This window comes from Nicotiana tabacum, chromosome 13 (assembly GCF_000715075.1).
Source record: "Nicotiana tabacum cultivar K326 chromosome 13, ASM71507v2, whole genome shotgun sequence".
NCBI classification, from domain to species: domain Eukaryota; kingdom Viridiplantae; phylum Streptophyta; class Magnoliopsida; order Solanales; family Solanaceae; genus Nicotiana; species Nicotiana tabacum.
The window spans coordinates 69,327,858-69,342,019 of NC_134092.1; the positions used below are offsets into that span (position 1 = coordinate 69,327,858).

The 14,162-nt window shown below is 35.8% G+C and overlaps 1 protein-coding gene across 9 annotated transcripts; it reads left to right on the top strand.

Annotated features, from left to right (window-relative positions):
• The first annotated feature begins 1,877 nt into the window (after positions 1–1,877).
• LOC107812007 (putative LRR receptor-like serine/threonine-protein kinase At5g10290) lies at positions 1,878–12,964 on the top strand. 9 transcript variants are annotated; one of them, XR_001654042.2, is made up of 13 exons: positions 1,878–2,013; positions 2,889–3,039; positions 3,242–3,374; positions 3,521–3,592; positions 5,456–5,527; positions 5,662–5,727; positions 5,879–5,943; positions 7,269–7,412; positions 7,655–7,996; positions 8,825–9,219; positions 9,722–10,071; positions 12,062–12,378; positions 12,724–12,964. XR_001654042.2 is itself a non-coding variant. In XM_016637018.2 (12 exons), exons 2-11 carry the CDS (start codon positions 2,973–2,975, stop codon positions 10,034–10,036), a joined length of 1,671 nt encoding a protein of 556 aa, XP_016492504.1. In that variant the 5' UTR covers positions 1,878–2,013; positions 2,889–2,972; the 3' UTR covers positions 10,037–10,071; positions 12,062–12,964. The 9 variants fall into 9 exon arrangements, 6 of the variants coding, with proteins under 6 accessions (XP_016492504.1, XP_075084125.1, XP_016492506.1 ...); XR_001654041.2 differs by lacking the exons at positions 12,062–12,378; positions 12,724–12,964 and adding exons at positions 10,354–10,583; positions 10,673–10,938; XR_012698028.1 differs by lacking the exons at positions 12,062–12,378; positions 12,724–12,964 and adding exons at positions 10,424–10,583; positions 10,673–10,938.
• The last annotated feature ends 1,198 nt before the right edge of the window (positions 12,965–14,162 follow it).

Here is a 14,162-nt window from a genome sequence, read left to right on the forward strand (position 1 = left end):
TATATAGAGACATGTCCTCCTGTGGTGGATGTCGTCATTTCAGGTTTTAATCTGACAATACAAGAAAAACGTGATATGCGTATAATGAAAATCATTGAAGGATTTAAATTGTTCTGAAGAATATTAAGGTTTTCAAGAAATTTATTAAATAAAACTTCAAAAATCCTTATACCGATTAAAACAATCAGGGCGCATGTGGTATAATCGCCTGAGTGAGTACTTGTTGAAAGAAGGGTACAAGAATGATTCAATTTGTCCTTGTATCTTTATAAAAAGATCTGGATCTAAATTTATTATAATCGTCGTGTATGTTGATGATTTAAATATCATTGGAACTCTTAATGAGCTTCCTAAAGCAGTAGACTATTTAAAGAAAGAATTTGAAATGAAAGATCTTGGAAAGACAAAATTTTGTCTTGGTCTACAAATTGAGTATATGAAAGATGGAATTTTTGTCCATCAATCAGTATACACTAAAAAAATTTTAAAGCGATTGTATATGGATAAAGCACATCCATTAAGTACTTCGATGGTTGCGAGATCACTCGATATAAATAAAGATCCATTCCGACCTCATAAAAATAATGAAGAGCTTCTTGGTCTCGAAGTACCATATCTTAGTGCAATTGGTGCATTAATGTAGATTCTAACATTACAAGGTCTGACATAACTTTTTCAGTTAATGTCTTAACAAGATATAGCTCTGCTCCTACAAGGAGACATTGGAATGGAATCAAACACATATTGCGGTATCTAAAAGGGACTACCGATATGGGATTATTTTATGGCAATGATTGCAGTCCCGATCTTGTTGGTTATGCCGATGTTGGGTATTTATCTGACCCACACAAGACTCGATCTCAAACAGGCTATGTGTTTACATATGGAGGCACTGCCATATCTTGGCGATCAACTAAGCAATCAATCGTGGCTACTTCATCTAATCATGCTGAGATAATCGCTATTTATGAATCAAGTCGAGAATGTATATGGTTGAAGTCTATAATCCACCTTATTCGAGAGACAAATGTGGTTTGAAGTGTGACAAACTATCCATAATTTTGTATGAAGACAATGCAGCATGCATAACCCAATTGAAGGGAGGATTCATAAAAGGGATAGGACAAAGCACATTTTACCAAAGTTATTTTTCACACATGATCTTCAAAAAGAATGGTAATATCAATGTGCAACAGATCCGTTCAAGTGGTAATATGACTGATTTGTTTACCAAATCTCTACCGACATCAACCTTCAATAAACTAGTGTACAAGATTGGAATGCGAAGGCTCAAGGATGTGAATTGATGCTCTCATAAGGGGGAGTTAATACGCGTTGTACTCTTTTTTCCTTACAAGATTTTGTCCCACTGGTTTTTCTTGCAAGGTTCTTAACGAGACAACCAAAAGGCGTATTTCTAAACATATGTACTCTTTTTCCTTCACTAGGATTTTTTTCCTATAGGGTTTTTCCTAATAAGGTTTTAACGAGGCACATTATCTATGGATATCCAAGGAGGAATGTTATAAGAAAAATCAAATTATGGTGGATGTCTACTCTTCCTCCATGATCTTCTCAAATGCTTAATGTCATATTCAATGATATATTTCTATGCTTAATGACATATTCAATGATATATTTTTTTTTACTTTTTATGCCTATATAAAGGCCTTGTAATAGATAGGAAAATAAACACAATTGAAGAAGAAATAAAAATCTCTTCTCTCTTTCTCTCTCTTAACTTATTTTTACTTAGTTCTATATTGTTACTTTGAACTATATTTCATAACAATAATCCTAAAAAAAAAAGAATAGAGATACAACTTTGTTTTTTTACCTAAAGTTTCTTCATAGTAATAATAGTCGTACCTATTAAAGTGGAAGAGTCAATAAAATGGGAAAAGGAGGAAGAAGCTTCTTTTTAAGATTTGCTTTGATTCAAAAGTACATATATTCTGCTTCTCCTCTTTCTTTCACATTTTCAAAGTCCTATAGTTTGGTTCTTCTTTAAAGGTACTTTCCCCATTTCCTCCTCCTTATTCTTGTTGTTGTAATTCTTTTTTTATTTTTTAATTCAAAAGATTAGCTTTTTATCCTTTTACTTGTCTAGGAATACTAAGAAATGGTGTTCTATGGTGGTTTCCTTATGTAACTCTGAATTAACAATGAAAATTCAGTTTGTTGTAAGGAAAAGTGAGTAATGGAATTGTGAATTTGTTCTTGATTTCGTCATATAGTCTAATTTTTTGTTTTTGTGTGTGGTGTATTGGACTGAAAAGGGAGTTGAGTTCTGCTCGAAATTTTGGGTAAACGTGTTTGTGCGTGTGTTTGAATTAGTACTTATTTATTTACTATTTTCAATGCATTTGGTGTAGCTGAGTTGAAGAAAGCTGATTTTAAATTAATTCGTAATCTTTCTTGCTTCATTAGAATTTTTAAAATTTTTTTTAATCTCAAACATTTACCAATTGCCTAAGCTTTTAAAATGATTCATATCTCAATTGCTAAGCTTTTAAAATGATTCATATCTCAATTGCTATGCTTTGAGGAAAGAAAGACTTATGGAGCAGCGCTTCCTTAGCTTCATCTGATGAATTTTTTGCCCTCCTAGCGATCTGTACATGTCCGATGTGCAAGTAAGGAAGTGCTTCTCACAGTGATAAATCACAACCACTAAGTTTCTTGGAATGATTGGCATGTTTAGTAGAAAGGACTAATGTTTTGGTTAGTATACTGATTTAGCCTCCTGCATCATTGCCTGCTGTAACACCATATACTGCTATTACGAATCTGAGGATCAGATTGTTTTCTTTTTGTATCTAATTAAGCTTAAATGTTGCCTTTCAGCTTTTACCGATTTCCCCTTATTAACCTTTGATGTTTTATAGGCACCTGTTCATGGAAGATGGTGTCTTATGTCGCAGTGGTAAATTGCAACAACGGTACTTGACATGAAGTGCAATATTTGAAAGATGGAACTGTTCTTTGCAATTGTGATATTAGCATGTCTCCACTCATTCGCTTTACCTGATGGACAAGGTACACGATTCTTCCATTTTTACTTCATCATCTTTTATATACTCAAATGGATCAAGAGAAACTCAGATGGAACTAATATATCTTATTTCATTTTCTTGCTTATGTTCTGTTTACATTTTGCTTCTGCCGATGGAATGTTTTCTTTGTTCTCCTAATAAAGTAGTGTGACATTCAGTTCTTTGTGATCTCTGGCCCATTTTAGGAGATGCCCTGTTTGCACTGAAGAATTCACTTAATGCTTCAAATGATCAGCTTGCTGATTGGAATCAGTATCAAGTTAGTCCTTGCATTTGGTCCAAAATTACTTGTGATGATAAAGGCAATGTCATCATGGTGTAAGTTCTATTGTTAGAGCCATTAGAATCGCCTTGTGAATAGTAGTATCATTTTATAGTTTTTATGTTTTAGAAAGGTTGATCTTTGGTTGCCCAACTTTTTTTCCTGGATGTGATTTTTTATAGTGTCTGATTTTTGTTTGCAGGTCATTGTCAAATATGGGATTCTCGGGCATTTTAACTCCCAGATTAGGTGTTCTAAAGAATGTGAATACATTGTATGTATAAAGAACTGCAGTTGAGTTATTGTTGACAGAATGTTGGCTTGAATTCTAAGCACATATAATTTTCTAGATGCTATTTGTTGCAATTTTGAAAATATTTTATATTCAATATTGTTTCTAAATGTATTTGTTCGATGTCATCGACATTGCACAAGAACAAAATTCCCTTCTGATAATCTGATGTACTTTTGAGGTTTTGCACCTCTCAAGCACAAAGAAGTTAAGAAGATAGAAAAACAAAAGCACTCCACTAAAGTTTTTCACAAAACTAGCGAAAGCGTTCTTCAAACTCACGTTAGAAGAATGTATATGAAAAGAAACCTCACCTTCACGTTCCTCAATCCAGCAAGATTGCAAGAAACGTTGATTAAGCAAAGAAGAGGAAACGAAAGAGTCAATCACGTTTTTGAAGCTAATGCTCAAAGAAACTAATCACCCCCCTCTTTATTTTCAGCATATTGAGCCCTTCAAATAGGCCTTACAATGAGTAAAATTGATAAGGTTAAGGAAAACTAATCCTAATTAAACTAGAATAAGAATAAGGCTTACCAACTAACAATCCTAGTTTGTCTAGAACTACAAATATAATCCTACTAAAACAAAAATTAAATTACTAGGAAATAAGAAATAAAAAATCCTAATCTTTAAGGAAAAGAAATCCTAATCTTGAATGGATTCTTGAATTTCTTGTCCTTCTTGATCTTGGATCATAATCAAATTTTAACTAAAAGTTGAGGACATAGATGAACAATAATTTCAAGATAGCTTTACTTATCGGAAGGGGAAAAAAGAAAGACAAAAGGTTACCTACATATTGTGGTGTTATCAATGGAGAAAGAGAAATATTTGGCCATTTCACAAAGGGAAACAACTTAATAGAGAGGTGGAAGTTATTTGAACTGGTCTAGCAAATGGGACTCTCTGTCCGGATGGCTGTCTTTCTTCTTGTGGTAACTAGTTGGTGTCTTTTCTTTAACAAGGTCTCTATACTTCGACTGCTGGTTCCTTTGGACAAGGAGCAATCTCAGCCATTTCACGAAGACAAGGCATGTGAACTATACAAAGTTGATCCTCAGTATGGGTGGCCTTGCCTTTTTCTCTGAACGGTCGTTCTTTCAAATTGTCTTTGCACTTTGGATGCTTCCAAGAGCCCCATTTTAGTATTTGACTTGTATATTTTTCAACTCAATAAGTTAAATGTGTAACTATATGGAAGGACACGTTTGTATAAGATGTAGCTCTTGCACCCAAGGGTGTGGCCTAGTGGTCAATGAAGTGGGTGAGAACCATAAGGTCTCAGGTTCAAATCCCAGCGGAGGCAAAAAAACACTAGGTGATTTCTTCCCATCTATCCAAGCCTTAGTGGATAGAGTTACCTAGTACCTGTTGTTGGTGGGAGGTGGCAGGTATCCCGTGGAATTGGTCGAGGTACGCGCAAGCTGGCCCGGACACCACGGTTATAAAAAAAAAGATGTAGCTCTTGTTTAATTTTCATTGGTGAATATGTTGTTGTCTTGTTGAGCTCAATATTGTTAGATTCACGACTAGAATATTTGGGACAATTCCTCTGCTATAACCTAGCTGGCTGTGTCGTGTACACCCCTGCAGGTCTTTGCAAGGAAACGGTATAACCGGTAAGATTCCAGAAGCGATAGGAAATTTAACAAGTTTGACAATGTTAAATTTAGAGAATAACCGTCTGTATGGAGAAATACCAGCTTCCCTGGGAAATCTCAAAAAGCTTCAGTCTCTGGAAGTCATATTATTTAATTTGGTTGTTGTTGGATAGAAGATAGTTTAATTGGTGTTTTGGAATAGGAATGAACTCTCTTTTTATTTTTATTTTTTATTGAGCAGGTTTTTGACTCAAAACAATCTCACAGGGACAATCCCTCAGTCAGTTTCAAGCCTCCAGAACTTGATGAGCCTGTAAGTGATTTATCTTTACTTCTTCACTCCATGTATAGAGTGATGCTTTTATTTTGGGATGTCAATTAACAACTTCAGTGATCCTTATCCTGTATCATTCAATGCTTCACTTGCTTCACTGATTTGCTTTGCAGTCAGCTTGCTTCCAATGGTCTTACTGGTCAAGTTCCTGAACAGTTGTTTCAAGTTCCAAAATACAAGTATGCATACCTTGTAGTAATAACAATGGCACCTAATACTATATGATTGCAGTTTTTTTGCTTTGAACAGTCGATCAAGGCTGCTTAGTTACTGCCTTGTCTACTAATTCATTATCTTTAATTTATGTTTAACATAATTTGGTTATTCTAGTTTTACAGGGAATCGTTTGAATTGTGGCTTAAATTTCAGTCATCATTGTGAATCTGATAGTGGAGGTAAATTCTACGATCAAATATGTAACTGTTTCATTTGACTTACTAGTCTTACATATAGAAATTAGCTCTGCTGGAGATGTTTGTTAGTCAGATATATATGCTTTATGCTTCTTTGCATTCTGGAGAATGAAAGATGTGGCTGAAAAATGTAGCATTTTACTCCCATTATCTGTGGTTTTACTTTCATTTATCTTTTATCTAGTCATAAGGCTTTATCTACTAGTTTAGAATTTGTCTCATTTTTGTTAGAGTAGAACCTTTAGTACTTCCAAGAGTTCTAGCTTGTTCGGGGTTTCATAATCTATTTATGGGATAATTATGTACTTTGTTTGGAACAACACTATGATGAATAGATACTGTTAATTTCCTTACCATATCATCTATATTTTCTCTCGTTCTTATCTCTTTTTCCCCTTTCTCATTTCTTTCACTTGTCATTCTCCCTTCCCCTTTCTTTGGTGGTACATCAGTACGGGTATCGGAACTCGAGCTTTGGTTCCTTACACTGTATCGCATTCATAAAACCTATCGAAAGAAAAACTATTCAGAATTTCTACCAAACGAAAAGTTATCCCATATCTATCTCCCAAAGTCTCAATTCATTTCCTCTTTATATACAAATGCGGAACAGGAATAAATGTTTAGTGTTATACTTGCCATTGATTGCGGGATATGTTTGTTGTGTTGAATTGGTGGTTTGTACTGGTACCATATTTAATGAATGGAAGAATCAACCACCTCATGGTACTGCCGGGACTAAAACGGATGAGTTTCTTTCCATTACTGCTAATCTTCGAGAGTTGTAATAGTCTCACTCAACTGAGGGACAGTGAAGTAGTTGAAAAATCCAGCACTATTACTACGTTATTGTTGATTTAGTTAATGATAAGGTTATATCAATATTTAAGAGATAATATTATCTTATAGTTAGACATAGAATTTTAATAATTTTAGGAGTTGTAACGATTGAAAAAAGGATTTTTATAATTTTAAGAGTTGTAGCATGTGAGGGTTCCCTAATTTATAAATAGGGCCCTTATGTACTTTGCTTGGAACAACACTTGATGAATAAATATTGTTGATAAAAAAAATTATCTCTCATCCCCTTTTCCTCTTTCCATTCTTTCTTTTTCTCTTATTCATCACACTCAATTCTCTCTCCTTTTAGCACTACATCAGAAAGTTTCTGAAGTCGATAAAGCTGCTGATTGCCTATCCAATGTAATAATATTCCTTTAGTAAGAAAACTGTCATTTATGATTTAACATATGCACCTTCTTAAACCTTACTGGACAAGCAAAATTCTGAAGTTGAATTTCTTGCAGGTTCTCCTAGTAAACCAAAGATTGGTCTCGTAGTTGGTATTGCTGGTGGATTTCTTGGAATTCTCCTTCTTGGAGGATCTGTGTTATTGTTCTGGAGGAGAAGGCACAAAGGCTATAGGCGTGAAATCTTTGTTGACGTTGTAGGTTTGTGTCACTTGCTTTTGACAATAATTTCATTGGTATAATATACTTGTTATCTGCTAAAAATAGAAGGGTATTGTGGCCATAGGGTATTGTGGCCATGCATTGTTATATCTTGTAATTCCATTTTAAGTTAGTGAGCTTAGTTCTTATCCACCAGTACTTAGTTTTGATCTACCTTCAAGATGGTGTGGCTCCTTTGAATATATTATGATTATTTCTTGCGTTTTATTTGGCGGACTCAGGTGAGGTTGATCGACGAATTCCATTTGGTCAATTGAGGAGATTTTCATGGAGGGAATTGCAGCTTGCTACTGATAACTTTAGTGAAAAGAATGTTCTTGGACAAGGAGGTTTTGGCAAGGTCTATAAAGGAGTGCTCAATGACGGCACTAAAGTTGCCGTGAAACGATTAGCTGATTATGAGAGCCCTGGGGGAGATGCTGCATTCCAGCGAGAAGTTGAGATGATAAGCGTGGCTGTTCATAGGAACCTCTTACGGCTTATAGGGTTTTGCACCACACCGACTGAACGGCTGCTAGTATATCCATATATGCAGAATCTAAGTGTTGCTTATCGTCTACGAGGTATTGTCCCTTCTGAGTAGTGCTTAATTGTTAGTCACCGTACTTTTTTAATGTCCCAAATAGTACATTTTCCCTAGCTTTGCCTATTCATCTCAGTTATTACATTCTTTATTTCGGTGGTCTTACTTGTCCTGCAGCACAAATTTTGTTTTTGTCAGCTGGGTTGTAAGCAGTCGTGCACCATTTTCTTCCTCTCAAGCTGTGAAAAGAAGGCGTTCTTTTGTCGTTACGGTTTAAACTGGCTATTAAAGTAATTTAGAATTGCTGATGCTAGTGAATGACTTGACAAGGCATCAAGTATAAGTGGCATGCTTAATGGGCAGAAGCATCTGCTCTTATAGTTTGCATTTTCATATTTGAAAAAAAGAATCTCTCTTTAGACTCTGGAAAAGTGTTGGAAGTTTAGTGCCCTTAGGTTGCATTACCATGAGTACAATTTGCATGCTTCCTTTTTCCCAGAGAAAGGTAGGGAAAGACAGGTTCCGATCAGATGAGTTTACTGCATTGGCATTGTAGAAGCACTTCTGATATTCATTAAAGGAGTTGAGATTTTGGACATTTCGATTTTCTTTAGTCTTCAAGCTCAATAGTCGAATAGACCTCATCAATGGGCACTTAATAGTATAAATTGATATCCGAGTTTATAAATTGATTCTTGTGCATTCTCTCCACCAGAAAGAGATTTGCTGCGTCAATTGATTTTCCCTATGGAAGTTAGTTTTTTAAATCCTTGTGTGAACTGAGAGGAGTTTCATGAATTTGTCAACCAAGCTTAAGATTCTTAGTAGTTTTCAGCAGCTTCTTATTTTAGATTTTAATCACTCGCAGAACTTAAACCTGGGGAGTCTGTTTTGGTTTGGCCAACTAGGAAGCGTGTGGCACTGGGCACTGCATGTGGACTTGAATACCTACATGAACACTGTAATCCAAAGATTATTCACCGTGATGTTAAAGCAGCTAATGTATTACTAGATGAGGATTTTGAAGCTGTAGTTGGTGATTTTGGCTTGGCAAAGTTAGTTGACATTAACAAAACCAATGTGACAACTCAAGTTCGTGGTACAATGGGCCATATAGCTCCTGAATACTTATCCACTGGCAAATCATCAGAAAAAACAGATGTTTTTGGCTATGGGATCATGCTTTTGGAGCTTGTTACTGGCCAACGTGCAATAGACTTCTCACGCCTAGAAGAAGAAGATGATGTTTTGTTGCTTGACCATGTGAGTGTACCGAACTCGATGATCTTTGTATCATTCCAAATGGATATCAAATTAGTGCTTTTTATTTTTATATATTATCTCTGCTGATCAAACTTCAGTTCTTTGTCTCTATATTCTGCTGGGACGGCTCATTTGTCCTTTGCAAGAGACCCTCCTGATGATAAACTTTCTTTTCTGTCTATTGGTGTAGATGTGATAATTTTATTTTTCACTTCAAAGGGTCACAAGCAGTTCTCATTTTTCATGTTTCGGCAGGATAGAAATACTTTGAATGTCAACTAGGTCTTAATACTTGAGGCCTTTTGACTCTAGACGGAATTGAGAAGAAATAAAGGAGAAAAATGACTAGATGACAGAAAAAAATTAAAGTGTGGATGTCTCAGATGTGGACCTCGAGCCTCTCTTTTATAACTTTACATTATAGTCTTTCTTTAACTTTAGGCTTCATAGAACCTTATGTAGTATTAGTTGCTAAAAGTACAGCATGTATACCGTCTTGAAGGTCAAAAAACTGCAAAGGGAGAAAAGACTGGATGCTATTGTAGACCGGAACCTGAATAAGAACTACGACATGGATGAAGTGGAGATGATGATTCAGGTGGCATTGCTGTGCACTCAGCCCTCACCAGAGGAACATCCAGCAATGTCGGAGGTGGTAAGGATGCTGGAAGGAGAAGGGCTTGCCGAGAGATGGGAAGAGTGGCAGCACGTTGAAGTCAACCGTAGGCAAGAATATGAGAGACTTCAAAGACGATTTGATTGGGGAGAAGATTCAATCTTTAATCAGGATGCTGTTGAGTTGTCTGGCGGAAGATGACAAATGAGTAATTTTGAACTAGTACATACGTCATTGTAAGTTTCCTGATACATAGAAGGCAGAAGCCTGATTGCTCAATGGCCAGCAATCCATGTTTTTATTTTTTGAGTTGTTGATGCCATATCTTTTTTTCTTTTTTCATACTTTATATGTCCTCTTATTTAAGCATTCTTTTTCCTTTTATGCTTGGCTTTGTGCAGAAACATTCGAGTTTCAACAGTATTTTCCATTCTGTTTTTGTTTTCCTTCTCCGAGACGTTCCTGTGAAGTTTACAATCACTTTTTGTAACATATATTGACTTTTGTTCCATCTGAAGGTCTCAAGTGCTCTTGTTGTTATACAACCATTCACCAATTTCATGCACATGGCTCTGTTTTGCTGGCTAGGAAAAATGCATCATTCATATGACATCCTTGTGCGAGACTGGAAGTTGTGTTGTTTGCTTATGCTGTGTCCTCCACTTGAACTTCGTTAATGATCTTGCTTGTTCTACGGTCAAGGGCGGACGTAGAGGCTTATGAACCAAATAACTCTTGCCTATATCTTGTATGTCTAATAGGAAATCTACTAAATATCTATAAATATTTGACTGTGAATTCAGTAATTGTTGTAGTATTAACTTGAGGTCGTTGTAGGAACTCATAAACTTCAAATGCTGGATTTGCCTATGCCCTCTATTCACAGTTCTTCGTCTTGAGATAAAGGATCAGGCAATGTACTATCAGAATTATTGAGAATCTTCGCAATCAGATTAGTTACAATTCAGTTAGCTAGGATGATTAGCTGCAACTTCGCTGGCAGTCAATAATTAGTCAACATTAGGGTATTCTTTGTACATGATACATGCGTGTATATATGTTGTTGTACAACTCTATTATAAGCAGTTAATTCATTTCCCGAATTCTCTCTCCTTCAACTCCTCTCATGTGAATCTCTATAGTGCTTCATTGTTGCTCATTCTGAACTTGATTCATCTCTATTGCAGCATCTTGGTATCAGAGCACATGAGCTTGCAATCTTCTCATTTTTAGATGTTTATCGATTTCCTCTTCACATCTTCAATTTTTCCCTAATTTCTTCGACCTTTCAATTTTGCCCTAATTCCGATTGAGATCGCACAAATTTGTGTTCGATTTCTATTTTCCTCTTCTCAAATTGATTGCATTTTCTCGTTCGATTTCATTGAGACTTTAGTATGGCTATTCTGGATCAGAACAAAGCACCTAGCGTTGATGCACATGTAGGCATCTGTGCGACAACTAGTGTAGATACAAGCGCCAACGGTGACATCAGCAGTCCTCTTTACCTTCATCTATCTGATATTCCCGGTGCTATGTTAGTTTATGTTCCTTCCAATGGAATTGGTTGCAGTGTGATGTGCGCTTAGAAGCAAGTTAGGGTTCATCAGCGGAGAATGTATATGGCCAGATTCTTAAACACCTAATTATCATTAGTGGGTAAGATGCGATGATATGGTAACATCGTGAATTTTGAACTCACTTTTGAAGGTCATCGCAAATAGTGTGGAGTATGCAAACGATGTCGTTGAGTTGTGGTTAGAATCGGAGGTTTGCTACGAATAGACCAATGGTGCTAGGTTGTATCAAGTTCAAAACGAAATAAAAGATTTGACCTAGGAGCCCTTGACATCATGAGTTGCTACACTAAAATGAACAAACTTTGGGAAGAGTTGAATAATCTGAGCATGAAATCACAGTGTAACTGTCACTGTATTTGCGGTACCAAGGAGAAGTTATACAAGGCCAACAAGGCAAACATTTAATCCAGTTTCTCATGGGGCTAAATGAAGTTTACACAGTGGTGCGAAGAAGTATCCTCATGATGAACTACATTCCTTCATTAGCACAAGCTTTTTCTCTGCTTATTCAGGACAGAAACAAAGAGAGATGTGGCCTTCTAATTAGCTTATCCTTGAGTCTACTTTTCTTTATGTTAATTAATGCACAAGGAAATACCAATTTATGGACAAACTATTCTGCTAATGGTTATTCTACTGTAAACAGGCTACTGCAAGCGTTTGGGACATACTAAGACAAATGTTACAAGTTGCACGATTACCCTCAGAACTCTAATCCAAATCAGTCCTTCAAATTCAACAAAGGCAAGCATACTATGGCTAATGCACATGCTGCACCTACTGAAGAGCTATTCATTAAGGGAGATGAATCAGTTTCACAGGACGATACTCACAACGTAGCAACTATTGGCATCACAAAAGAGCAATATGGTCAATTGGAGAATCTGCTCCAACACCTTCACAACAACAATGGAGGAGAGAGCTCAAACACTCGCCTTGCAAGTAGAGCTGCTAATTTTGCAGGTATAATAGCTTGGTCTTCTATTGATTATGGCAAATTTTCTTGTAAATGTATCAAAACTATATATGACACGTGGATTTTGGATTCTTGTGCTTCACACCATATGACCTACAGTAAATCTCTTTTCTCTGAAGCTATACTTTTGTCTTATCCTTTGCTTATTGCACTTCCTAACGGCTATAGAGCTAAAAGTGATAGAAATTGGTAATGTTATACTTGCATCACAAATTACTTTGCATAAAATTCTTTTTGTTCTTGCCTTCGAATTCAATCTTATCTCTGTCTTCTCCACGACTGCACATCTCAGTTTCCTAATTGCCTTTACTGCTTCTTCATGTCTACTGCAGGTCCCTTAGGTCCCTTTAATAAATAGGTCTCTAGAGATTGGTAAGATCAGAAGTAGTCTGTATCTTCTTTGTTCTCACTGTTTAGCAAATACGAGTCCAATATTAGTTCCTAATGTTTCTGTTACTTGCACTTCATCTTCTGATTGTGATGTAAATATTTCATAGTGTCAAATACTTCCAATTGTAAATAATTTCATTGCAATAAGACACAGTCAATTTACATTCTTCCGATTCATTTTCATTCTCTTCTATATCTCATGGAAATAATGTTGATGTGTTGTGGCAGCTCTACTTGCAAGGCGATAAGTCTTTGAATGACTTACGGAATGTTAATGTATAGCGCTCTTTAAAAGAACGTTATACTTATACATAGATAAGTCACTCTTTTTTTTGTACACTTATTTCCGTTCTACTTGGCAAAAATACCACATTTAGGTTCTGGACTCTTAAAGACGTATCTCTTCTATCACATCCACTTTTTCTCCAAAATAGTCTTTTCTTTGTCTTATTTGCCTATGACCTGGCAGTCCAGATTACCATTTCCCCAAAGGTCCAGTACTTCAAATAAAATATTTGACATCTTTTATGTGGATTTGTGGGGTCCCTATCATGTCCCAATACATGCTAACCAGAGATACTTTCTTACTTTAGTAGAAGATTTTAGTAGGTCTACATGGACTCATCTCTTGTGTTGCAAGAGTAATGCTCTCCAGGTTATCAAAGTCTTTGTTTCTCTAATTCAAACACAATTTCAAACATCCATTAAAATCATAAGGTCTGATGATGGTCTAGAGTTCAATAGTACAGAAGCTACCTTGTTTTTCTAGTCCAAAGGCATAATCTATCAGAAAAACCTATCCTTACATTCCATAACTAAATGGGGTGATAGAAAGAAAATGCAAGTACCTTCTTGAAACTACCAGGGGACTCCTCTTCTGGTCAAAATTGCCCCTAAAATATTGGAAAGAATATATACTGTAAATGCCATTTTTTTTTTTGCAGTTTTAAATAAAAAAAGAAAAACCAAAATATTTTCCTTATTTGTTTGTGTATTTTTTGTGTCTAATTTTTAATCAATTAATTAAATCAATTGATTAATTGGTTAGATGATTTATAATTAAATTTGTACTTATGTAGTTTGATAGATTAAATAGGGTTATAATTTGAATGGTTTAAATATAAGGGGATATGGAAGAAATTGGGTCAAATTTGAAAGAGATAGTGGCCAAGAATGCAATATCAAGGCCAATTGAGGGGCTGGCAGAGAGGATCCAAACAACGTTTTCATTACTAAACTACGTTGTTTTGCTTAGTGGATTACAATTAAATCTGGACCCTCTGATCTTGCTCAATCAAACGGACCTCATTTCATCTCCCCTTCCAAATAAAAAGCCAAAAAATTCAGATTTTTGGCCATTTATCCAAACCCTAGAGACCCC